Below are 27,982 nucleotides of genomic sequence, written 5' to 3'. Positions count from 1 at the left end.
CCAAAAAAGTATTTCTGGAATGGCTAATAATTTTTATTTAATTTTGCAAGCCTAAGATAAAAAGCATAGGCAGTAAGTTTTACTAGTCAATAAAAACCAATTCTACCAATGACTGGTAATTAACATACTAAACAGAGTTGGAAAGCTTTTACTGAAAGCAAAATATTTAGAGAAAATAGACATTTATACAAAATTATAAAATGCTTGTAATAAGAATAAGTGCATTTCAAGGAAAGCACAAACTTATCTTAATTTATAGAGCCAGTTAAAGCCTTAAAAATTTTAAGTGGAAATTGAAATATGCAAAAATGTATAAACATTCTACAAAAGATGGTCATTCTTTTCCTGAGTATACTAAAGCTATGAAACTTAAGGTGACACAGGAAGGAAGAGCTTTGGGAACTCTCTTCAAGGGCATTTCCTTTCTACACATTGTTTCCCTCCTTCTTCATATTCTTGTTTGGAAATCCACATCTGCTGAAAGGTACCCTGTAAAATGGAAAGAAAAGTTATATATTGTGCCTTTTTATTAGAAAATACTTTTTAAATACCTTCACAACTCCTAATCTTTAAAGAACCCTTAAGCCCTTCCCCCCAAAATAAGTCTTCCGTTACTCCTCTATTTCTGCCCTCCTCCAGAACACCACAGACACAATTTGGAAAGAATATTAAGTCTTCCTATTCCTATTCAAACTGTCACGAGGCTTTAGAGACAGGAAGATGGGGGGGTTTAGCTATTATGGCTCGCTGCCAACCTATGACAACAATAGAAACTGTTGTTGGAAGGCTTGATCCCAGTACCGAATTGAAGAGCTGTCCTAGCACTTGACTAAGGGCAGCATTTAGATCCCAAAAGTGCTCATCCATCAGGACTAAGTTTTGCAAGTACACACACAATAGTATATAGGCGCTATAGAAGGTGGAAAGGAGGAAAATGACCCAACGAGGAAGGAGCCTCGGCTACATTATTAATAAAACATAAAGTAGGACAAATCCATTCCCTAAGATGGACTCTATTCAAGTGGATTCATGCATGGTAGCCTGTTTTGATCTAAAAAAGATCTATTAAAAAAAGATTGGAAATAGAACAAATATATAAGTAGACAGCTACAAACATTTATTAGCTTAAAAATGTTCAGTGTAAGTACTTCATGACATTTACTCTGGCTGCTGTGAGGTAAAGGGAAAATCCTCCAAGTCTAGGGTGCACGTAAGTACAAGAACTTTATCTCCTGATTTAAGGCAGGCACCATCTAAGTAACATGCAAAATCCAGCATCATGACTTCACCATTTGCCCCCAAAGCCAACTCCTGACTTCCTCCACCACACCAAGAGGCCAGGGAACAGCCTGGACCTGAGAAGGAATGATTGAATTTAACTGTGCTACAGAGAGGTCCTGACCAATGTCAATGGGAGTATGACACTGCCTTACTCCCAGTGTCAATGGGAGTATGAGAAGAGGCAGGAGTAAGTAAGTTGAATTCCCACTTTTCTTAGAGAAGGGAAACTGAAACTGGGCTGACAAATAGCCACTGATTAGGCACAGAAGCATTTTGTTAAATCAGAACATGTGGAACTATTAAGTCCTCTCCTCATTTGATAGTTGTAAAATACAAAGATGATGGATGCCCTGGAATTATTTTTAATCTTTTACTATACTCACTGGTACACTTAGGTTAAATGATTCAATAGACTGTTTTTCAAAGTAGTTTAGCTACTAACCAAAGATGCTAGAATCGAGCCACCAATCCAATAGACTGTTTTTCAAAGTAGTTTAGCTACTAACCAAAGATGCTAGAATCGAGCCACCAATCCATGAACTAAACCTCCGTTCTACCGTTGTGTTATTTGCGATCAATTTCAACCGCATACTCTAAAATAAAGAGAGAAGTATTAGTACAAATTAAGAATGGGTGACTCAACTCAGAAAATTTAGTTTTGATGACTGCCTAGTAACTTTCAAATAATGGTAATACATGATTATTTTGTAACAGCTTGGCTAACAGTACGCATGGCTGAATTACTATATAAAGTACTTTCATAAAAATACTTTGTGGCCTTAAAATATAATATTTGACAATAAATTATATAAACCTTAGGAAACTGCAATTAAAAAGTATGACATTCAATTTATATCACAGAATAGCAAAGACATACTGAACACTTACCTATAAATCAGGTACTGTGTTAAGTGCTTCATACACCATTTCATTTCTTCCAACATCAAATCTTTTTTTTTTTAATACTTGGTTATTGTCTTTTTAAGAATTTTTTTTTTAATTTTTATTTATTTATGATAGTCACACAGGGAGAGAGAGAGAGAGGCAGAGACACAGGCAGAGGGAGAAGCAGGCTCCATGCACCGGGAGCCCGACGTGGGATTCGATCCCGGGTCTCCAGGATCGCGCCCTGGGCCAAAGGCAGGCGCCAAACCGCTGCGCCACCCAGGGATCCCCCAACATCAAATCTAATTATCATCCCAACCTGCCACCTTTCCTGTTGTCCTCCTCAACTTGATCGCTACTACTTTTTTAGGCCTTCATGCTGTCCTAATCCGTCCTATCTTGGGTCACTCCACCCTCCTCCACTTCCAAATCAAAATACAGACATCTAATTTCAGGTTAAGTTTTTGATTCATACTGATTTCCTCCAAAATTAGTGTTTATAGTTTGAAGTCACACTTTTCTTGATAAACATGGTTTTATGGCTTAGTCCTATCCTTGTCTCCCTGCATCAAGAGATTTTTTTCCTCTACCTAGGAGTTTGTATCTGGGGATAGTTCTCAAATTGTTGATATTTCCCTGTTTTTTTAATACAAACACACAGTTTGAGTCTTACACAGTGGAAAACTGTGTATTTTTTGGGCGTGGAATATGGAAGGGAGGAGGTACTAGGTGCAAGAGAAATGAATATGGATTTTTATAGGTGAGGAACTGGTTGATATCTGTTGCAATGAGATTTTTTTTGTTACTGCATTGATCTTTAATTGCCTCCTAAATGACAAGGATAATTAACTGCTCTTGACCAGATCTTGGACAGCCCAGGTTGACAGTCATTACTCTGGGACTTCCTACCAAACCTAGTAATTAGTACTATATAATTAAGGTATTTTCCAGATCAGACCATATACTCCAAGAATGTAGTAATCAGGTGCAATCATGTACCTATATTAGTATTTAAATAACAATTATAAATGTGCCATATGTAAAATGTTCCTTTATATGAGAAACAAAAAGACTACCGAATATACAAATTCTATGGATAACATAAGGGCCCATGTAACCCCTAATACGTTTCGTTTACTATAACTACTAGTCCAGAGTGTAACATATAAAAAACTACTTGATAGAAGTTTTAAAATCTAAAGATTATGACTACTACTCTGTTATCAGTATGTACCAGACCTTCTCCTCAAACCACATTTTTCTAATCCTTTTAAAATCCTTTTAGAAGTTGTCACAGTGTACCCAGTGATCTTTTTTAAAACAAACACAGGCGCTCTGCAGTCCTGCCAAATTTCATCCCAAAAGTTCACTATTAATAAGCAACAAGACCTGGTACCTATCTTTGTGGGTGGAATTATATCCCCAAAAGAGATATGTTTAAGTTCTCATCCCTGGTACTTGTGAATGTTACCTAATTTAGAAATAGGTTCTTTGCAAATATAATTAGGATACAAATTAAGGTAAGGTCATAGTGGAACAGAGTGGACCCTTAATCCATTGGATGGGAGTTATAATGAAAAGAACAGACCCATGAGAGAGGACTGCCTTATGACAATGGAGACAGATGGAAGTGTTGGAGCTCCAATCCAATAACTACCAAAGGATTCCTGGCAGATAGTCAGATGCTAAGAAGAAGAATTCTCATCTGTATGTTTCAGAAAGAGACTTCTGGCTTTCAGAACAGAGAGAACAAATTCCTGTTGTTTTACGCCACCCAGTTTAGTCTGTGATACTTTGTTATGGCAGCCCTAGGAAATTAATACACCATCTATCTTTCCAGCCATATCACCCTTCCCACTTCTGCACAGACTATAAGCCAACTACGCTGAAATACTGGAATATGCCATCTCCCCTTCTGGTTTGCACAGGATATTCCCTCCACCTAGACAGCCTTTCATAAATTACCAATCAGTTGAACTATTCATTCATACAGCTTCTTCATGAGGGAGTTAAGTGCTTGATCTACAGTGTTCCCTGGAGTGGTTCATGACATACTAACACCACTTAGTATGTTAGACTTTATGCATGTCCATTCATCCTAGCAGACTGAGCCCTTTGTGGGCAGGGACTATATTTTATATCCCTAGTGCCTAGCAGACTAAAGGTACTTAAATATGGAATCAATGAATAAAAGATCCAAATAGTACAAAAGTCATCTATGAAAAGATGTCATCTATGCAAATTTAATCCACAAGGGCTATTTATTTAGGTAATACTATGTTAGGCACACACAAAGTATCAATCTACTACTGAAAAACAAACCTTAATCTATAAGATTCTACCAGTGATGACACATACGACTGAAGAATACCACTAAAGAACAAACAAAACTTACTGGGGGAGTTTTCTGAGAGAGCTCTCTATTCAACCTGTCAGTAAAACTCTGTATTAGCGTGTTTCCTCCTGCCACTATAACACTGCCATAGAGACCCTAGGATAAAAAACAAAAATATATTAGTTCCAAATGTTTCCAACAGTTTTAAATACAACTACAACTAATACTATATCCTCCTCTACAATTTTCCCTTTTTTAATTTTCTTACTTCTATACAGATCAGGTAGCTTGATCCAGTGGTTCCCAATCCTCGCTGCACATTCAACTCATTTAGGGAATTTATAGAACATCAATGCCTGGGGGCAATTAAATAAAAATCCAGGGGTGGAACCAGGCAAAGGTTTTGTTAGTTTTAAACTCCAATGATTCTGGGGCGCCTGAGTGGCCCAGTCGGTTGAGCATTCAATGCAGTTTTAGCTCCCATCATGATCACAGGGCTCATGGGATGAAGCCCCACCTTGGGGCTCTGTGCTCAGCAGGGAGTCTGCTTAAAGATTCTCTCTGCCCCTGCCTCCACTTGCGTGTGTGGTCTCCCCTCTCTCTTTAAAATCAATAAATAATTCTTAAAAAAAAAAAAAACCCTCCAGATGATTTAATATAGATTAAGGCTTAAGAACCACTAATTTAAAGCAATTATTCTAAAACTAAAACCCAATCATAATTTTTTGGCAGATAGCTGCCAATATTTAGTAGAGGTATGTTTTATACCTTCACCTTGGAATGCTCATCTAGAAGTATTCAAAATTAGACAGTGAAGATTATTTAATGATTATGACAGTGCATAATCTGATAAGATCCCTGACCAAAATGACTGTTACCTTTCTCTTTTGCAGGGGTATACATCAGAACGACATAGGGAACTTTTCCAAAATCCACCCCAAAAAACTAAGTCCCTACTTACAACCTCTAATTTGCATGTATGTATCGTATCAGAAAGCTAAATGTCAGCCTGCTTTTTAAAGTTTTTTTTTAATTCTGTTGTTAGTTAATATACATGTCAACCTGTATGCTTTCTAATGGCTAAGTTCATATTTTAAAAATTTATTCCAAATATCTAAATCCTCTAACTTTTAAAAGAGAAAATGGAATATAGAAACATGTCCTCTGCAATCAGTATTTGTTAATTAAGGGAGAAATCTCACTAAAAACAAAGTTATCACACTCTTATAGTAAGTATAATTCAATTTAATTGCCTTCCCCCAAAGTGGCCCTGAGTGTGTGTTAAAAATCTGTGTGCACATCCCTATTGTCTTAGAAGCACCATGTGTTTGCTAGGTGCTAGTTGAAATATAGAACATTTTTCATAGCCACCCAAAAGTCTTTTTTGATTTTTTTTTTTTTATGATAGTCACACACGCAGAGAGAGAGAGGCAGAGACACAGGAAGAGGGAGAAGCAGGCTCCATGCACCGGGAGCCCGACGTGGGATTCGATCCCGGGTCTCCAGGATCGCGCCCTGGGCCAAAGGCAGGCGCCAAACCGCTGCGCCACCCAGGGATCCCCAAAAGTCTTTTTTGAAAGTGTTTTTTAATACATCCCTAGCTATTAGTACTATGCTCTAAGCAAATGAATTAACTCAATCTTTTAAGGCAGTATGTTGGCTACAAATTGAATCTAGGGTTTAAATAAGATATATTCGATCTAATAAATACTATGTATATAATATGGAGCTAGCATTTAAAACTCTTGGTAAAGCACAAAAAATATGAAGGTTGATCCTCTAAACTCCATGTAAAAGTTATAACGTAATTTGAACCCACACCTTTCTGAACAATAAAAGCAGCAAAACTATATACAACAAAAGTTACCAATAATATTTATTTTGGTTTGTCACATTTTAGGAAATCTCTAGAAGAGCACTATCCAAAAAAAAACTTTGTGATGACAGAAACATTCCCTATCTGTACTGTCATACAGTAGCCATTAGCTACATTTACAATGTGGCTAGTGCAGCTGAAGAACAGAATTTTAAATTTTTACTTATTTTAAATTGTCACATGTGGCTGGTAGCTTCCACATTGGACACCATAGCTCTAGATTTCTGCATTTTTCCTTTTCTAGTACTTCATGATTTTACATACTCTAAAACAGATTTCAAAGTCAAGGGTCAAAGTTGCCAACTTAATTAAATATTGAAAAAAAAAATTAAATATTGATCTGGGAGCACTCTCTTACCCTAAAAAATACCTTTATACCATAAGCAGGAGGCTGACACTTACTGGTCTGATATCAATATCGCACATTCCAACACTTGTAGTGACAACGTGACTGACTCCCAGCATTGTATTTCCTGATAACCCCTACAACAACAACAAAACAAATGAGTAGTCAACAGAAGAACTTCAAACAACATACCCAAGAATATCTAGGCAGTCTTATTTAGGTTTTACAATTACACAAGATCTTCACATATACAGGACAAGCCATGCAAATTATGAATCAAGCTTTCATACCTTTACATTGGAAGGGTCAAATAATCCTTCAGGAATCTTTAACCGCTCTGCTCCAAAGTCACAGTTGTATCCATTAGGGAATTCATAATGAACAGTTGGCATTTGTGCAGCTACTCTAAAAACATAGTAAACATTAAACAAAAGACAGAATCCTATTCGAAATTATAAACTAAGAAATTATCAACTTATAAGAAAGCAGAATATCTTTCGTTATCCAATATTTCTTAACATAATTTTTTACCTTTAGACCAGTTAAGCGTATTCTGCAATTCTTTAACTAAATAAATCATATTTCTCTCCTCATTTATGAAGTATTCAGTGTTGAGAAGATTAGTATGAAGGTTTTAATGAGCTATTATAAATCTTATAGATAAAGAAAACATACTGTTCATCATAAGTTGAATCTGATACTTGAAGTACTGAAGCTTGAAAATCCTGGATAACACACTATGGATTAAAAAAAAAAAAGTTTTTAAGAAACAAGGTTATGGAGATTTGTCTTTGCAATCTATACTTTTGTAATATTATATTTGAAATACTTAATGAAACTGGACCATGTTCCTGGATGGCAAAGTCCTTTCATGGGTATAAATCTATCCAGCAAGGACTCAGAGTATCAAGAAACCCAATTCTAAACATCTGCATTAGAAACTAAATTATATGACATTTAAATTAACAGTAATTATGGAACAATAATGAGATAAAAAAAAAAAATCAGGAACCCTCATACCTGTCCTGCATAACAAAACTGGTTTCAGAACACTGTTCTTTCCTTAAAGATAAGCCTAGACTTAGATCCAAGATTATCTGAATATGTAGTGTATACATATACACATATGGCATCTTATGTAATTTTTAATGACTGCACAGAGTATAAAACAATTAAAAATTTTGCTACGAAATATATACAACCTCTGGGCTGCTAATGAAAAATCTCATTTAATATCTAGACAAACCATTAATCATCTTCACAATTTTTCCTTCTACTAAACATCCACAAAAAATCTTTATCTTTAGGTGCAAAAAAACATCAGACAGGATATACCTCTGACAAATTATGACTTTCATAGTCTTTTACTGTTAGAAATGAATGTACATTGTGGTGTGAGAGGTTTTACTAACCTCTCTTCCTCTAAGTTATATGTTCGGAGATGGATTTTTGGTAAAGAGAATCTTACTGGCTCCTTACTATGACACATTTTTTTTAATACGACATTTTTTTAATGACACATTTTTTTTAATATGGCTGACTGATGTTAAAAAGAACATAACTGAGCCATACTAGCAGGTCTCTACAGACTAAAACTATTATCTTAGACAAAAAAAATGAACAGAATAACATAATGTTTGCTTTTACTCCAAAATCAAAGTTCTTTCCAGGTCTTATCATAGTAATGTAAATGAATGCAGTAGTTTGTTGAGACAACTTGTTTGACAAATACAAAAAATAGCCCTTCCTCTAAAAATAAGCTATTATTTTTTATTGTAAAATATCATTAAAACTATAAAGCAGGCAGCCCGGGTGGCTCGGCAGTTTAGCACTGCCTTCAGCCCAGGGCCTGATCTTGGAGATCCGGGATCAAGTCCCATGTCAGTCTCCCTGCATGGAGCCTGCTTCTCCCTCTGCCTGTGTCTCTGCCTCTCTCTCTCTCTGTGTCTCTCATAAATAAATAAAATCTTAAAAAAAAATATATATATATATACACGCTCAGGGTGCTAGGTGGGCTCAGTTGGTTAAGCATCTGCCTTCAGTTCATGATCTTGGGGTCCTGGAATGGATCCCCAACATTCAGTGGGGAATCTGCTTTTCCCTCTCCCTCTGCCCCTCCCCCCGCTCATGCTCACACTCTCTCTCTCAAAATCTTGAAAAAAAATAATAAACTGCTCACATTCTATTAAAAAACTTACAGCCTATAATAGTTTTATGAAGAGAGTAAGGCTACTTACATTACACATGTAATTGTGCCAAGACCTTGTAACCTGTGGCAACTTCTCTTTTCTTTTCCAATTCGCTGGAGATCCTTCACGAACAGCTTCCTGAGTACCAAGAGCATGTGCTAGGTTAGGAGGGTTCACAACATAGGGGTGGAGAGTTGGAGATAAATTCCAAAATGAAAATCCAAGCATCACTTACTTTTGATGCAATCATATATGGAGGAATCAGTTCTATATTCATTTCTTGGAAGAGTTCTCTGCATTGCATAGTAATAAAGTCTCCAGCAAGAGGGGATTTTACAATGCCTATGAAAACAGATTAAACAAGGCTAGGACAGCATTAAACCCAAGCTCCTTGGGACATATTCTTCTGTGTATTTATATATGAATAATTTTTTCAAGTAGAAATAACTGAACTATCCCCCTAAGCATGAATGAAGCCATGTATCAGTTTTAAATATACATTATATTTTTAAATATACATTATATTTTTTAAGCCATGTATCAGTTTTAAATATACATTATATTTAACTCTTAACAAAGAGATCTTATTTGGAAACTGGTATGACTTGATAGTCCAATTCACTGCTGTATTTTCTATGTCTTCATGGCAGCTAACATCATCTCAGTGTACCCTAGTTAAATCCATTTACCTTGCTGAAGGACATAACCATCATGAACTGGAATTGCAGTGGTATGAGTGGCTCCACTGTCCAAAATTAGCCCAGTAGAACGACCATTAGCAAATCTAGTTTAAAGCATTAAGGAAAAGAAAGTATCAAGGCTCCTAAAATAATGTTTATTATAAAGGGAAAGTTACTAAAGCATTCTTAAACATGTGTATCATGGCTTAAGATGTGTTAAAGTTAATCCAGGGATGAAAACTGGTGTCAAATAACTCTGGGTTAAAGACAAATGAGAATAGGCAGAACTTCCATAATGATGATGAGAGGAAGTCAGGGAAACCTTTATCCCAGAGAGAGACATCTATTAAACTGGTCAAAATTAGCACAATCTTTCAAAGTCTCCGGAGACAGATGAAAGGACTTATAACAAATTAAGAAGCATTTAACAAAATCTACAGAAACTCGGTACGAACAGTGGTAGGCTGTGGCATTTGAGCTACAAACTAAAACCATTCTCCACAGAGGATTTAAAAAAAAAAAAATCTCAGCAGTGTAGCAGCTGAGTGGCAGTTCCCACAAATCAATAGGAAAGCTATTCCAGGTGGATTCAATGGCCAGCAAATATATCAGCAGATCCCAGCTTTCCACAGCTCTGTGCTGCAGAAGGCCTGTGGTCATGAACCTCATAAACCAGTACTCAGGAGTAGGGCCATTCACATGGTCATCAAGTATTTACTGAGCATCTATTATGTGCCTAGTGGTAAGTTTGGTACTGAGGGAAGGTATCAATCTGGCACTGGCATTCCCAAGCACAGAAGGCACAAAAAGGTGACCCAAAGCAGGCTCTACCCAGAAGGGTATCCTGTTTAGTAAAAATCAGTAATGCTGTGAAAAGAACAGCTCAGGGTGTCCTAGGGGTATAAAGGAGAGACCACTTAACCAACGCTGGGGAAATCCAAATGTAAGGTAGGAAGGAAAAGACAGGGAAGATAGGAACATGTAGGAAGGCCAGCAGGCAAGAGGGTACAGTGAGGCCAAGGAAGTGCAAAGTAGTTCAGGAGAGCCTGCAAGAATGTACATGATTTTGGCTTAAAGCAGCCTGGCAATTAACAAAGATTATTAGAGGGGCAGTGGGAATGGACAAGGTGAGAGGATGGGTTGCAATAATCCTGGAAATAGCTTACACCTAAAGCAGTGGCAGTGGAGAAATAAATGGATTTTGGAGGTAGTGGGAAGGAAAAAAAAAATAGGTCTTGATGACTGACTAAATTTGAAGGGTTAAAGAGAAAGATTTCTGGTCTGTGCAACTGGAAGCTAGACGATTTTTGGAGAAGGAATAAATTTGAGAGGAGAGAAGATTAATTCAGTTCTGGACATAATGAGTTTAAAGTGGTTCAACAGAGAATACAAAAAGTTCTAGTAGGGCACCTAGATGTGGGCCTGGAGCTCACAAGAAAGATCTGGGATACAGAACAGTACAGATTTGGAATCTGTTAGTGTATGACTGGTGTCTGAAGCCAAGGAAATTAATAAATTAAACCAGAAAGAGCATGTCAAGAGAGATGAAGGGCTAATGGCAGAAAACCAAGCAATGGGTAAGAAATGATCAGAATCAATAAGAATCAATGGCCAGAAAGACAGGTTGGTGATTTATCTTTGCTAATACTGGTACTCTACTGACCTTTGGTCAACTATACATATAAATGTTAAATTGAGGCTCTATTAGTACAAAAGGACAGATGCAGTAGTACCAGACTAAAAAGTAGCATAAAGATATATGGACCCTCCTAAAAATAACAATCAAAATCTGAACAAATTATCTTAAATAACCACTTTAAGACTAGAAAGCTTTCAAAAGCAGCCAAAATTTAGTCTCCTAGAACTGCAGCTGGAAGGGGTAAGAAGCTGAAGTAATAGCTTCTGTGCCTGCAGGTGCTCCCCAGCTCCATGGCTACGGCTTGGGAAAGCAGTGGTGGAGAACTGCACCTTCACCACTTTGAGTGAACAGAGGAAGTTCAGGGCTGGAAGAAAAGCTGGACAGGTAAAGTTGAAACGCTACAAGCCAGGGAACAACAGAAAGGGTAAAACCCAAATCTGAGTATAAAATATACCCACATCGCTGACTGACTGCTAAACTATTCAGGGCCAGGACTTTGGGGGCCCAACAAAAACAGAACACAGACTAATCCACTCTTCAAATCAGAGCAGCACCTGTGAGTTCTGTGATTTTGTCACATTTTTAGCTAAATGCATTCTCCAACAGTATGCAGCTTGGTTCACAGAAAGCCCTCCTTACTAGCTTGAGATGTCAAGAGGACAAAGCCTGAAGTGGACAGATAGAATAACCCAGTGGTCAATTAAGTCAGATAAAACAATGCTACCCTTCTCACTAATATTTTTGTTCTTGGAAAGCATATCTTTCATAAAAATGTTATTTATGCTAACCTTAATAGATCTTTTTTGGTCATTTTTAAGTGAATAATTAAAAGCTAAAACAATTCTTAGTTGGGTGGCTCAAGCAGTTGAGCATCCAACTCCTGGTTCTTTTGCTCAGGTCATGATCTGAGGGTCATGAGATGGAGCCCCACATTGGGCTCTGCGCTCAGTGGGGTATCTGCTTCTCTCCTCCTCCTCCTCCTACTGCCTCTCCCCCACCTCACGCACTGGCTCACTCTTTCATATAAATAAAGTCTTAGTTTTAATTTCTCACAGTAATACTGACAGATAAAACCCACATAAACAAAATCTTTTTGCAGTCCTCAGTAATTCTTTAAAGTATAAAAGAGTCCTGAAGCCATGCATGTTTGAGAGGTCAAAACAATTTTTAGAATAATACTCATATGTTATTTGCCTTTTCCACTGTCATTTTCTCATGAGTGTATAGGTGACTTTTCCAAAGACCATGTCATATGTGATCCAGAACAGACTGAATGCAAAAGACAGATATGAGAATCCAACATCTGCTATTAATAAGCCTGACATTAAAGAGATCTGAACAAATATAAAGTAATTCCACTCTTCTCATAATTTTTTTTTGGTTTTAGAAAAGTTAATTTTCATTAAAACATTTTATATTAACCTACAATGATTTATTATTTAAACTAATAAATCTAATTTTTTGGTTTCTATTTTAATTTCCAATATGGTAAAACACTGACAGATATAATCCACGAAAGCTCTGGTTATAAAAGGTTCGAAATCTGCTGGGCTAGAAAAACATAGTAAAAGGACATCAGTCAGCCAAATCCAGAAATGTAGGAAATTCTACAGGACAATCTACTTCCTTAACAAACAAATTACAAAAGAAAAAAAGGGTCTAGGGGAATAGAATCTACAGATGAAGAGACATGCTGAACAAATATAATGTCGGGCCCAGACTCAAATATACTAAACAGTTTTTTAAAAAAGGTTGTGATTACTGTTTTTGTCTTTAGACACATGGTCAAATCTTTTAGGGATCCATGCTAAAGTTCCTATGGATAAAACTGTATCATCCTTGGGATTTACTTCAAAATCACAGTAAGAGGGGGACTGGGTGAGGTTGTAACTACTACAAGTTAGCTATGTGTTGAAAATTATTAAACTGTGTGATGTGCAGATGGAGGTTCAATATAATACTCTTGTGTTAAAAATTTTCCATAGAAAAAGGTTAAAAAATAGAACAATGCCCAATTCTGTTTATACACTCTTTATAAGGAAGTAGCCAAATAGACCTATATTCAAATTTAGTAAAGCCACTTTGAAATTGTGAACTTGAACCAGTTTGCTTACTTTGACTTGAGAGGGTTATTAATGAGTATCAATGAGATAATACACACAGTGCCATCCTCTACTCAAAAACGTGCAATGGTTCTCTAGAGTCTAAAGTTCAATTTTTTTAAAAAAAGATTTTATTTATTTATTTGAGAGAGAAAGAGAGAGCGAGCACAAGAGGGGCAGTGGGGAAGGGAGAAGCAGGCTGCCCGCTGAGCAGGGAGCCCAACGCAGGCCCGATCCCAGGACTCCAAGATCATGACCTGAGCTGAAGACATTCAACTGACTAGGCCACCTAAGTGTCCCTAAAGTTCAAATTTTTAAAACCTAACATGTAAGGTATCTATAGTTTGACCCAAACCTATTTCCTTCTGAAGTCTAACAGAAATCTTCAAAGGAAAGAAATCTTCACAGGAAAGAACACTTACACTTTCTACCTCCACACTTTTGCTAAATTCATCTTCAAAACAGCACTACAGACAATATTAGATTACAGTCCCCACAGTGACTGTCACATATATGTAAAATTTACTTAAATAATATAGCAATTGAGGAAGGTATACAACATAAATGAGTAAAAAGTGAAGCTAGGTTTTAAGTACTTAATTCAAAATCAGTTTGTAAGCATTTCAACTTGAACTCTAAATACAGGGCTCCTTCCCCCACCTCATACAAATCAAATCTATTCTCTTCATAAAGATTCGTCAGGCAACTATTTTCCTCTGGGGAACTTCCACAATTCCACAAAAAATTCTAATTAATCATGTACTTCTTTATAACTTTTGCCAGTTATTTTGAAGTGCTTATATTTAAATCTATTATTTACCTTTAAACAAGAATATTACATTACAAATTCTTTGAGATAAGAACATAACATTTCTGTCTGTCCCTTAACATGCCTACAATTAATATTTGATTTTTTTTAAATTGGTGATTTAATCTTAAGTGAATTTATATATAATTTCCACTTTTCTATGGTAATGGGAGAAGAGAAAGGAAATGGCAATCTTTGAATTTGCTTAAACACTATCTTCTATTCCCCTACTAAGAAACAAAAAATTTCAAAACCTTATCAACAAGCAGGATTTGAGCATTTCTTTATTTCCCTCTAATAACTTCTGGTATATCTTTTCCAATAAGAAATACTGAAAGATAAAAAACGAGAGAGAGAAAAACCCCAAACTTCTGAACAAGCAAGAACTGGCTCATGTCTTCCTGCTGGGGGCATTCTCTTTAATGGTACCATATTTACTTTGAAAGAAAAGCTGAATGTTACTCTTTCAAGGATACGCTGTCAAAACTGCAGTTTTGCAAAGGAAGAATGCAGGGATGTTGTAGTGTTCAAACATTAACTCTGTCAGTTTCTCTCTCTTTGCTCTAGTATTCCACTTGAAAAGGGGGAAAAAGAAATGCAAGTTATTTACTGTTTAAAAACTAAAATGTTGATTTATTTCAAGATTCAATATAGCACCACATTAACAAAGATTTAAACATTAAAAACAGAATAGAATACCACATAAAATAATCTTCATAAGAATATATGTGTATTTATTTCTATTTATCTGTAAATAAATTCAGTAAATATAAATGAAAATTTATAGTATAATTATCTGTTGCTATGAATTCTACAAGTTACAGACTTCAAAGTACAAGAAAATCACGATTCTTATAAACTATTATTAAATCTTAAGAATTAATCTGGTAATTTTAAACCACCAAATTCTCCTAGAGTTGGTACACATAAAGAAAACTATAGGTTAAAAACAATAACAAAATATTGATAATTTATTATCATTACGATAATATCGTTAATTTATGATCGTTATGGGCTGATGGGCTCTTTGGACTCTACTAAATTTATTTCACAAGAGACCTGGGTCTAGTAATTTCCAGCCCTAGTTCCATATTTGACTTCTCTCCTGGAAAATAGAATATAAAAGCAGATACACCTTGCCGCTGGGGCATATGGGACAATTCATAAACCCAAATGGGAAGTGGCCCAAGGAATTCAAGTGTTAAATAAATCCCTGGAAAAAATAAATAATCAAATTCCATTTAGGGTGCTTTGTTATTGTTCTTTGAATATTTTAACTACTGAAATAATAAAAATTGTAATAGGATATAAAAATTAATCCTCCTTTCCCTAATTTTCAAAATTCAAAATATGAACTTCTATGCCTCTTTAAAGAAAAAAGAACACAATCTTTGAATGAACTTAAAAAACAACTACAAAACTCAGAAAAGAAAGCCTGTCTTACCGGTGCTTCTGACATGAGAACAGGATGCAGGCTGGCTTCTGATTTGACATGCATTTTGTAGGTATGATCCAAAATAGCCTGGAAACTATCCCAGTCTTCAACTACAATAGAAGATTAATACCTTGAAAACAATGCTTAGTTGAAGATGAACACAGAATCTGTTAAGAGATGGTTTCTGTAGTTAAGCATGAACATAGAATCTACTTATAGATTTACTTCGTAATACAGTACTTTATATAGACATCATCTTTGTTGTCTATAAACACGGAGCCTCTTTTTGGTTACTCCAGCCCCAACAGTATCACAACTCCTAGACCTGTCCCAAATATAATTACTGTATCTAATAGACCTAAAATGCCAAATAAATATTATTCAATAATAATGTCTTACTAGAAGCACAGTATGCAATCTGAATGGTAAGAAAAAATACAAAAGAATGGTATGATCTAGATTGGATATCAAAAAGCTTACAATCTACTTGAAAAAAAGATTTAAAAACCTAAAAAAAAAACCTTCAGGGAATAGGAGTTCAATTTGGCTTCCACCTAAACATTCCATCGAAAATGCTTGCATAAGGGATCCCTGGGTGGCGCAGCGGTTTGGCGCCTGCCTTTGGCCCAGGGCGTGATCCTGGAGACCCGGGATCGAATCCCACGTCGGGCTCCCGGTGCATGGAGCCTGCTTCTGCCTCTGCCTGTCTCTGCCTCTCTCTCTGTGACTATCATAAATAAATAAAAATTAAAAAAAAAAAAAAGAAAGAAAATGCTTGCATAAGTCACTAATGACCTGCTGACAGACAAATCCAGGGGAAACTTCACATTTGTAATACCCTTGACTCCTTCAACATCATCTGACACTACTGAACGCTGAAGAGTTTACAAACTTGCTCTGCCACAGTCCAAAGAAAAAAATGTCATTACCTGTACAACATACTCCCACAGGCATATGAGGATTTTGTTTGTCTGGTCAATGAACTGTTAGTCACTCTAACACTTCCTTTCTTGTTTAAATCTCAATGTCACAGCTGAGAACAATGAAAATGAATCACTTCTATGCTCCAAGAACTTTTTCTTCGCTTAGCCTTCTCCTGAATATTATTTATCCTCCTACATCCCTAACTGTTCCTTCTCATTCTCCTTCATGGGCACCCTTTCTTCTCTTTGGATAAATACAGAACAGGCTCTCACAAGGGACGCTATCCTCCACCTGTGTCTCATCTTCCACATGCTTTCTGGCTAATATAATACAACTCCATGTCTTAAAATTCTTCTCACCCACTTACTACAACAGCACCTATATTCAAATACTTTGCACACAGTAACTAAAAAAGATCTGCTTGCAAGGCTGACCCTTAGCTGGCATCTGAGAACTCTGATTGATAACTACACTACACTGATGAAACTTCCCCTAAATGATGAGAGTATTTCACTGCACCTCAACTGTTTGTACAATGTGGTTTATGATGAACACCTTTCCCTCTGAGAACCCTATGTTTTAGTACATGCAAGGCACGGGGTACCCACATGATCACCCCCAGTAAAAATTGTCTCTAATGAACTACTCTGGTAGACAACACACATGTTACATCTCATTGCTGGAGGAATTAAGTACATTCTGCTTGACTCCACTGTGAAAAGACTCTAAGAAGTCTGCACTGCTTTCCTCTGGACTTCACTCCATGCCCTTTCTTTCCTGTTAATTTTGCTTTGTATCCCTACAGTAGAATAAATCTTAGCCATGAGTACAACTATATTCGGAGTCCTGTGAGTCCTTCTAGTGAATAACTGAACGTAAGAGTGATCTCTGGTATTACATTTGCCTTTTAAGACCATAAAACCTCCTCCTTCCCATTCTATCCTACATCAATGCATGGTACCCAATCACCCCAATAAAAAATCTAGGAAAATTTTCATCTCTTTGATAGCCCTCAAAGCCAACTCAGGATCTCCATCAGTAATAAAATGTGAACCCTCTTCATTTCTCATCTGAATTCTAGTATCTTCCTAACTAATCCTAGTATCTTCCTCTAATCTAGCCTATATACACTGTTAGAATCCTCCCTCTAGTTGGAAAATATGAATATTTCATATCTCTGTTTAAATTCCTTTGGGGTATCCTTTCATTTGCCAGCTTAATACACCCCTGGTGTGGTGGTTTACAAGTCCTATCATGATTGCTCTCTGCCCACCTTTACTGCAACTGGTCCTAATACACCCACTGTTACAGGCATCCTTAATTGATGACCTTTCTAAACATGTAAGCTTCTTCTGCAGCTCCACCTATTTACATATGCTGGTTGCTCTGCTTTACTCAACCTTGACATTCAGACTAATCCTCATTTATTGGTCAAGATCCAGTACAAAAGCTACCTCCTTTATGAAAACCATCACTGACTTCCAGTGACAGAGTTAAATACCTCTCCTCTCTAATCTCACTGCTTATCAAACACAGCTGTAACACTTAACCTACATATTTGTATATTTATATCTATCTCCCCTATGAGTTTCTTAAGGAAGAGGAACAAGTTGATGCACTTTGTATTCTCATGCCTGGAACAGAGAGTTTGTGTAATAAAAACAACAAAATATCCAATATTCGAATTATAGGAAGTTTTGTGTCTGGGGCACCTGGGTGGTTCAGTTGGTTAAGTGCCTGCCTTCAGCTTAGGTCATGATCCCAGGGTTCTGGGATCCCAGGGTCCTGGGATGGAGCCCCGCATGGAACTCCCTGCTCAGCAGGGAGCCTGCTTCTCCCTCTGCCTCTCCCCATCCCCTGCTCTTCTGTGCTTAAGCTCACACTCTCTCAAATAAATAAATAAAATCTTTTAAAAAAAATTAAAAACAAAAATTCAATAAAAAAAGAGGTTTTGTGTCTAAAATGTAGCACGCATACTCTATAAATCAAATCCATAGAAACAAATATTGTACCCATTCCATTTTTCAGTGGTGAAATGGCCTCTGTGTTCTCCCTGGGAACGCGCAGGGCATTAGTATCTATGTAATAGGTGGGGCCGCCCTGTTTGCCTTTATCACCGTCTATTTCCATCAGTGTGCTTCCATCATCTCTTTCTACCACCATACCAATAGCTGTGGGGAAATCCACCTGGAAAAGTCAAAAACATAAGAATACAAGTTTTACTTGCTTTTACCAAGTAGTCGTTTTTTTCCAACTAAAGTCTTTTACCATAATTGAGTCAGAATTTCTGCATGAATTTAATTCTGCATAAATGTCCCTTTCATATCTAATGAACTAACACTATACTTACCTTGGGACAGTCTTCACCAGCATAACCAGCTCTCACAGTATAGGATCCAATATCAAAAACAAGAGCTCCAACTTCATCTGAAAAGATGAAAGGATAATTAACATTAACACAGGTATCATATTAAAATTAAGAGTTGTTAATGTGCTTAAAATAAGAATGTGAAACCTCTATTACAAATTAAAGAAAGTATTACATTCATATTATTACTGGCTTGAACCTAGTTGGTAAATACACCTTAAAAAATAAAGATTCATTTAATTAAAATATAACAAGTAATACATTGTATATCAGCAGAGGTTCAATCAAGAATGAGATGGTACACTAAAATTGGGTAATCTGCAAGAGTTTACTTATTAAAGGGACTATTTATAAAGATACAGGAGGCACAATACAGGAAAACCAAAAGGGACAGTATGGTACGCTAGCACTAATAATAGAGATTTGTCACCACCCTTAGAACGGAAGAAACATGGAGAAAAACTGTTACCAGAACCTAGAGAGAGTTCTATTTGGGGGGCTACCTGACAGGAGCTGTGACTTCAGTTGAGGGATGCAGGGACCCATGACTAACCCTGAGGGGAAGAAATCATACTAATAAATATGCCAACCTCAACCTCCCTCTTCCCCCTCTTCATTGGCTCAGGTGATCTTACAATTTCTCACCCAACTGGGCTACTAATGAATGCAAAAAAGATCCTCTATTAATATTTCTACCAGGACAAGAGGCATGAAGCAGGATATGGTTACCCTACCACTAGCCAAACCAGAGGTTAAGAGACCCACTGAAGCAGTCTATAGTGATCATCCTTATGGGCACAAAGAGGGTGGAAATGGGTGGAAAGTAGATCTGCAGGGGGAAGTGTAGTGTAGTACACTTAGGTACCATTTTTTCATATGTTATGGGAAATTATATTCCATGCAATTAGAGAAGAAACTTAGCAAAACTCTTTTTCCAAGGAAAAGAGGAACTCTGGATAACAGTTTTTTGTTGTTGTTGTTGTTGTTGTTTTTGTTTTTTTGGATAACAGTTTAAGATATAATTATGCAGACCAAGTAAAAAAATCATCAAAATGAAGTTATCAAAGTTCACACATTTCAAAGATTTTTAGTAGAGTTTAATGCTGAAGAAGAAAGCTGGTAATTTTTTTTTCACATTCAAATTCAGAGAAAAGACTCTAATTATACTTTTAAAAGACTTTACCCAAAACAGCATGCCTCCAAAAACAAAACACTTGGGTTTCCCAGGCACTGATTTTTCACATAATTTTTTTTCAATCATTAAAAAAATAAAGAACTATAATTTACCTCCATTAAAAGGGCAAAATCCACCTGATAAGACCAAGTATTGTCAAAGATATAGGGAATGAAGAGCTCCCGCACATTTGCTTATAAAAGCTTTAAACTGATACAACCACAATGCACAATTTAGTCATATGCACTAAAGTTGAAAATGAGCATATCCAGAAATTACACTTTTATCTTCTCTAGAGAAACTCACACATATCAAAAGGAGACACATTTAAGAATGTTTACTAGCTATGTGACCTTGAGTGATTTCTAACCTCTCTGCCTCGGTTTCCCCATATGTAAATGTGCATAATAATAGTTCCTATCTCATAGGATGCTCTAATAATTAAATGTGTTCAATGCTATAATACATGTCAGCACTTAGAACAGTACCTGCACATAACCACGATAAGTGGGAGCCGCTATTACATTATCACCACATTGCTTGTCAAAGTAAAAGATAGAAATAATCTAATGGTCTCCTCAGGAGGGAAATAGAGCAACTATAATTTGTTCACACCATGAAATACTATAGAGCAGCTAAAATGAATGGTCTAGATCTACATGTATTAATATGGATAAATCTCCAAAAAAGGATTAGTTTGAAAAGCTATTAAATATATATGTGTGTGTTACTATGTATACATATATGAATACATATATGTTACATTATATATATATAGTTACTATGTACATTTATATGAATATGTTATGAAACTGTTTAATTCATTATGAATACACACACTTAGTAAAAGCACAGAGGTCTGGGGTTGTTGCATACAACTTCAGTTCTGTGGTTACATCTGAACCAGAGAGAAAGAAACTCTGTATCAATAATATTCTATTTATCTCAGACAAATATGGTAAAATATTACATCACATATAAACTTACATATATTTTACTTTTAGCATGTTAGAAGTATTAAAAATTAAATTTTAAAATAAAGAAAAATAAAAAAATAAAAATCAATGATTATATAGATATTTGTAGTTAAGAGATGGTGTCTTTACAGAATAATGATCTCATTTTTATTCAAATAAAATGAGCTACCCATTTTTATCTCTAGTTTGAAAGGAGGTTTCTGCATTTATTATATTTCCCAAAGTAATTATCCATTCTTTATACAATCCTCTGATCCCAATTATTTTATCTGAAAGCAGGAGTCCTTAAAAGCAGAACACTGCATTTGTTGTCACCATAGTATGTACATTCAAGTACAAAGAGTAAAGTTACCAATGAGTATGAATTAATAAACTTTAACACTAACAAACCAGAATACTGGCTAAAGAAACATCTTAACTAAATAAATGGATTGCTTTGCCTGATCAACCAAAATTTTCAATTCCTATTCCCAAGGTTCGATCTTTTGTCCTACACCACAGCTCTTAGCCTTTCCTGTATCACAGACCTCCTTCATAAAGCTCTGGGCTGACCTGTTTCCCCTAAAACCCATATGCAGAAGTCTTAACCCCTAGTACCTTAAAACATGTCTGTATTTAGAGAGAAGGTCTTAATTTAAAGAAGTGATTAAATTAAAATGAGATCATTAGGATAGGCCCTAAGCCAAATTTTTATGACTGGTGTCCTTGCATGAAGAGGAGATTTGGACACAGATACATACAAAGGAAAGACCATGTGAAGACACAGGGAGAAGACAGCCTTTATAAAGCAAGGAGAAAGATCTCAAAAAAACAAAAAAACAAAAAAAAAAAAAAACATAAAACCCTACCAACACTTTGATACCAGATTTCTTGACTCCAGAATGGAGAAAATTAATTTCTGTTATTTAAGCCACATAGTCTCTGGTGCTTTGTTACGACAGCCCTAGCAAATGAATATAGACACGTAAGGAAATTTATGACTCCCTTCTTGTAAGGTTTTAAAAGATTATAAAAGAAACGAATTAATTATAACAAAATATAGTTCTACCTGTGGATTACTTGGAGAAACTAGGGACCCCATATTTGGAAGCCCTCCCTTAATTTATCCTTTCATAGGTAATCTGTTCCACCCCTACAGCCTTGACTTCTACCAAAATATTAATAATTCCAATCTCAAATCTCTCAAGCTCTCAACATCATCTTGGATCCAATATCTTAAACTGTTTTTAAAATATCATAAATATTTTATTTATTCTCATTAAATGTCTGAATTTTTTCTTGGACTGGCAGCTCATATACATCAACTTGGTCAACCTGAGCACTGATCTCATCCTCAGTAGCTTTTCCAGAATTACTACCTTCACCATGAAACTCCATGAGCTTTCCCAATTCAAACTTGGGCTTCTTCAGCATTTTTACTTTTTTAACAAAGACGTCGACTTGTCTGTCTCTTCCGATGGTATCTAGAAACGGTCAATTTATTGACCACTTCTTTCAAGTCATTAGTCTGTACCTCTCAAGTCATAATTTCCATCATCTTTTTAAAAAGATTTTATTTACTTATTTGTGAGAGATACAGAAAGAGGCAGAGACACAGGCAGAGGGAGAAGCAGACTCCCTGCAGGGAGTCCGATGTGTAACTGGATCCCAGGACCCCGGGATCATGACCCGAGCCAAAGGCAGATGCTCACTGAGCCACCCAGGTCCCTCCGCACCCCCAATCATCTTTTTCTGTATTCGGTGGAACTGTTGGTGCTGAAGTCTTCTGAATCAAATTTTTGCATTTTTTGGTAAAACCAACACAAAATAAGTGAAGCAAATAACCATCAGCAATCTTGACCTCAACATGAGCTTCAATCATGTCTGCCACTTTTTGACCAGGGAACACATTTTGTCACAGGTAAGATCCATGTCATGGAAATCAGTCAGGTAGTTTTTGCCCTGAATCTTCTCAGTAATTAGCTTAAATTTTCTAAATGCAATTTCATCAGGTGCACTTGGATGGCACAGTCAGGCATTAGACTGTTGAACTCAGGTCATGATGGGAGTCCCCCACCCCCCTCCTTCACCCTGTGCTGGGCACACAGAGTCTGCTTAAGACTCTCTCTGCCCCACTCTATTCCCCCCCACTACCACGCATGCCTGCAATCACGCGCGTGTTCTCTCTCTCTAATAAATAAATAAATCTTTAAAAAATAAAGAGTAAAAATAAATTCAACTTCATCATTCTGCAGATTGCCAAGGCTCACTTCAAAATAATGATCCTTATGCCATCAGATGTGATTTTGGCTCCATTGAATTCTCATGACTAGTGTTTTTCCAATATTTCTTATACTGATATGTAGTACTTTCACATCAGACCAATTTTTCTTAGAAAAATAGATCAACTGCTTTCTTCTTGGCTCCTTTCCTGCCACATTTCATAAGGTACTTGTTCTTCACCAACCACCATGGTGCTACTCAGAGAGCCAAAAGACCTATCTCAAACTTCTTAGTGTACAACATCAATTCCTCCTGATGTCCCACTGGTACCTCAAATCCAATATATCTGAAGCACTGTCTTTTTTACCCCATCCTAACTAACCTAATCTCAGTAGTGATATCCCAATTAGCGGCCTAATCAGTGGAGGCAAAAAACTAAGAATTGTGCATGTCTTCATATTTCCGCTAAATAGTCCTCAGTTACCTTCCTCTTTACAACCACTACCACTGTCTTGAGTCAAGCTCTTTAAAAAAAAAAAAAAAAATTTATTTGAGAAAGCAAGAATGCCAATGCACAAGTCGGGAGGGGCAGAGGGAGAGAATCTCAAGCAGACTCTCCGCTAAGCACAAAGTCCAAGGCAGGGCTCCATAAAACAACCACAAGATCATGACCTGAGCAGAAACCAAGAGTCTAATGCTCAACCAACTAACCCACCCACCTTGAATCAAGATCTTAAAAAAGGAATTATTACAATTATTATGCTTTCCATCTCTCCACCTTCTCCCTTCCCTTTCAAACTGCTATACTGTGATCTTTCAAAATTGTAACTCTGAACATATGGGAACATAAATGCCTCAATGAAAAGAAAGCACCAATCAGTGGTTTCCCATCATCTACAAAATAAAATTCAAATCACTTCACCAAGTTGATATTCGAGGCCTAGCAAAACCTGGCAACTGGTTTCGCACCTCACCCACTAGCATTACCGGATAATGTTGTCTCCTAAACACACCGTGTACTCTCACTCAGTTCAACTTTGCATATACTGTCCTTCTCCCCTCTACTTCCATCATCCCCATAACCTCTCTTGTAAAATCCTCTGGTTCCCCTACACTGAGTTTTTAACTTTCTCGTCTGTTCTACCTTTGTACCTTCTATATATTGTCATTACTGAACACACTTCATTGAATTAGTTACCCTTTCTCATCAAGTTACCCAATTCTCATATTATACCAATGATAAGATGCACCATTATTTCATGCATTACTAAGAAATAAAAGCGTGCTGCCAATTAAACTCTGCCACAACATCAAGAAATATTCCATGTCAATTAGATTGGAATTAAATTATTTTAATTATGTAAAATAGAAAAACCTCCCCCAAAAAAGGAGAAATATTCCAACTTCAGCTCTTTAAATATGGAGGGGAAATGTATGACTAAAACTAAATACAATATAGTGTCTATGTGACTGACTCACCTACCTGTAAAACTGAGCTTCTCGGAGGCAGAGGCTATACCTGCCTGGCACATAGCGAGCATTAAAAAACATTTTATGAAATGAAAAATTCAACAAATCAATTACGTTTCTGTCCTAATTAGATGGCAAACTATTTTCTCTCTCTCTCTTTTTTTTTTTTTTTTTGCAAACTAGACATAGAATTTTAATCTGAGTGAGACTCTTGATTCTTGGAATTTGGATCTGCTTATTTTCCTTTTTCAAAGGATGAGAAATGGGTTTATTTCCTGTACCTGGTTTTGTTAAAAATTAAGTACCAATGAACCCAAAATAGGAGAATGGCAAAGGGAGATAGAAAGCTTAAACCATAACCACAGAGGTCTGGATATATAAAAACCAGGATACAGTTTCCAATAGATAAAAATTCTCAAGAGTTGGATCCCTTTGCTACTTCAAACACTGTTTTCACTTTTCTGAGGATGTTGATGTTTTTCCTATGGCTTCCAAGTTTAGAGGTGTGGTAATTTCTCTGGGAAAACATGAAGCAATGGTGGCAATTTTCTAACCAGGTCTTAAAACATTCCAATGTGATACTGAAGGCAAATGACTTTGGGAGAAAGTGGGAAGGTCGTTTTATTTTTTTTTGTTTGGACAAAGGTGCTTATGGGGATGATGGTTCTGAGAAATTTTTAAGATTAGAGATTTGGGGGTAACGGGTGCAGGAATGATGAAACACAATTTATCAAAGTTGGTCTATTTATTTTTAAAATGCAAGGTTGAAATAAAGGAGAACCATGGAAACATGGTCATAGTAGCAATGAGTAGGCCTGGAAACCAGTTAGAAAGTAAAGAAATCTTTCTATAATCAATTATGCATTATACTCAAAGCTAAAGATCAGTGTCAGATCTAGTCAGAAATCTTTATTAGAATAAAATAGCCATAAACTTTAAAATTTAAACTGCAAAGGTCTTTTAAATAAGCAAGTTAAAAATAAAACTTACTAATTAATTACACAAAACCTAGGTGGGAGGTTTGGTTTCTTTTCACCATACACCCTTTGGAAAATGTGACCCACTATAAATACTGGCCATACAGGGGTAACTCAAACACAAAATCATAACACTTATTTTTGTGAGCTTTAAATACGTTATATCTGAAATAGGCTTTAAGACATATTCCTCTCCATAAGCAAATGAGACACAGGATGTTTATTCTGAATACCTAAACCATACATGAATACGCTGTCGCTATATAACTGAAAAATAACTTATGGAGAAACAACCAAAAAACTTTTTAGTTTTAAGATGGGAAACGGTTTTATTGAAATGCCTTTTTCTTCGTCCCAGAGATTCTTGTTCACCCTTATGAGGAAATTATGTAACTCTGGGCCAGTTACTTAAACTTTTCCATACCTTATTTTCTTATTCCATAATATGGAGTTAGCAGTACCATCTCCTATGGCTGCTGCAGATTGAGTTAATACACATATTAAGTGCAACACATGAAAAGTCTCTGGAACAGTTCTTAGTACAAAGTATGCATTCAATAAATGTTTGCTGCTGGCATTATAAGTATCCACTTCTATCTCAGTCATAGTCAACAATGCCTTCTAAGGAAATAATCATGGACAGCTTCTAGGTACTTGGATCAGTGAACCTAAAGGTCAAAATAGAGTCAGCCTCCATGAGACACAAAGATCCACTTTTTGGGTCAAGATTGCATCTTCAGATGGAAAGGAGGTAAATCATGAAGATTCACTAGGCTTTCTCCAAAGTAAAAATGGGCAACTACTGCCTCTCACATTTGAGAAATCAAAACCCAGAATCTATACAGAGAAGAATGGGAGGAGGGGTCAGCATATTGCCCCAAAGAAACTCCTGCTACGTTCCAAAAATCAAGAACTTTGAGAACCTCATTTCTAATCCCTTACCTGTAAAATGCCAACTTCTTCAGAAACACTAACCTTACTAGACACGATAACAAAAGCAACACTTTAGATCTGTCTCCTCCTTTTCCGAACTCATCAAGCACAGCACAGACCAGAATCAGATACACCAGTGCCTCCTACCTATGTAGCAAGAATGAAAGCTCTGATTCAGTATGCTTAGAGGGGGCTCGAGGTCGTGCATTTCTAAAAAGCTCGCAGGTGATGCTGACGCTGCTCATCCCTGGACCGCAGTTTCTGCAGCAAGTGCACCATTAGCTCAGCTCACCGAACCTTCAAGCCCACCCCCGCTGGGTGGGGATTATCATTCCCAAAATGCGGGGCCCCGAAGTTGGGAAAAGCTAAGCGAACTTATTTAGCCAAGGCCAACGCGCTCAGTAAATAGGCTGGAAGTACAGGCAGCCAGGTCTGTGTAACTCCCAGGCCCGTGCGGACCCTTGCAGCCCACCACAGCCCCCCCCCCCACGGGACGAGGTCTTTAAGCCACAGGTGTCCCCACGAGGCACCCTGGAGAGCCCAGTCGGCCAACAGGCAGCTGTGAGGCAGCTGGGCGTCCCGAGTGGCCCGCACCCCCCGCCGCTCGCCTGGCCCTCGGGGACGCTGCGGAAACCCTCGGTCCACGCCTGCCCACCGCCGGGACCTCCCGAGTTTAAACCGGCGCGCGCCCCGACGGAGCCGGGTTACCGAGACTCCCGGCAGGACGCGAGCCCGCGAGCTCTGCGGGCCGGCCCCCAGGACGGAACGCCCGCCCAGCCCGCCCAGCCCGCGGCCGCCGTGCACCCCGAACACCGCGCTCCCCCGGGCGCCCGGGCTGGGAGGGACCGCGGGAGCGGTCGCGGCGCCGGGCGGGCTGCGGGCGGCGGGCGGCGGGCGGCGGGGGCGGGGGCCGGGGCGGGCAGAGCGCGGGGCGGGGACGGGGCGGGGAGGCCGGGGTCCCAGCGGGGGAGGCCGGAAGGGGCCGCCCGGGAGGGGAGGCTCGGGGGCGGCGGTCACAGACCCCGCACGCTGAAAAGGCGCGCTCTCCCGTCCGGCCGCACTCACTCACCTCCCCCGTACACCCCGCCGCTCATGGCTGCTGTCCGCGCGACTCCTACGCTACAGGCTACCGGGCGAAGCGACTGCGACGGCCGCGAGCGCGGGTCCCGAGAAGCACCAGCCCCCTACCCCCGAACTTCCACCGCCACCCCCCTCGGGCAACAAAGCAGCGTCCACACACCGCGGAGCTCAGCCACACTTGCTGCCTGCTCCTACCAGCCAATCATGGGAGGGCCGGGGACGCCTTAGCCAATCAGAAGGAGGCTGCGCTGCATCCCCGCCGCGGCACGGCCAGCTCAGCCAATCGACGGCAGCCATGGAG

At 37.9% G+C, this 27,982-nt stretch overlaps 1 protein-coding gene across 3 annotated transcripts; it reads right to left on the bottom strand.

Annotated features, from left to right (window-relative positions):
- Nucleotides 1-11: 11 nt before the first annotated feature.
- ACTL6A (actin like 6A) lies at nucleotides 12-27,828 on the bottom strand. 3 transcript variants are annotated; one of them, XR_008662134.1, is made up of 14 exons: nucleotides 27,671-27,828; nucleotides 18,851-18,927; nucleotides 18,513-18,687; nucleotides 15,586-15,686; nucleotides 14,618-14,715; nucleotides 9,602-9,696; nucleotides 9,148-9,254; nucleotides 8,961-9,050; nucleotides 7,399-7,460; nucleotides 7,014-7,128; nucleotides 6,780-6,860; nucleotides 4,562-4,657; nucleotides 1,724-1,874; nucleotides 12-489 (listed from the first exon to the last, which is right to left on the bottom strand). XR_008662134.1 is itself a non-coding variant. In XM_055307890.1 (14 exons), exons 1-14 carry the CDS (start codon nucleotides 27,693-27,695, stop codon nucleotides 409-411), a joined length of 1,290 nt encoding a protein of 429 aa, XP_055163865.1. In that variant the 5' UTR covers nucleotides 27,696-27,827; the 3' UTR covers nucleotides 12-408. The 3 variants fall into 3 exon arrangements, 2 of the variants coding, with proteins under 2 accessions (XP_055163865.1, XP_055163866.1); XM_055307890.1 differs by having other exon boundaries at nucleotides 1,788-1,874; nucleotides 27,671-27,827; XM_055307891.1 differs by lacking the exon at nucleotides 27,671-27,828 and adding an exon at nucleotides 27,310-27,328 and having other exon boundaries at nucleotides 1,788-1,874.
- Between the last annotated feature and the right edge of the window lie 154 nt (nucleotides 27,829-27,982).

This window comes from Nyctereutes procyonoides, unplaced genomic scaffold (genome assembly GCF_905146905.1).
Source record: "Nyctereutes procyonoides isolate TBG_1078 unplaced genomic scaffold, NYPRO_anot_genome, whole genome shotgun sequence".
In the NCBI taxonomy this organism is placed as follows: Eukaryota; Metazoa; Chordata; class Mammalia; order Carnivora; family Canidae; genus Nyctereutes; species Nyctereutes procyonoides.
The sequence above is the reverse complement of the archived record's forward strand: the minus strand, read 5'-3'. Positions and strand labels throughout refer to the sequence as shown.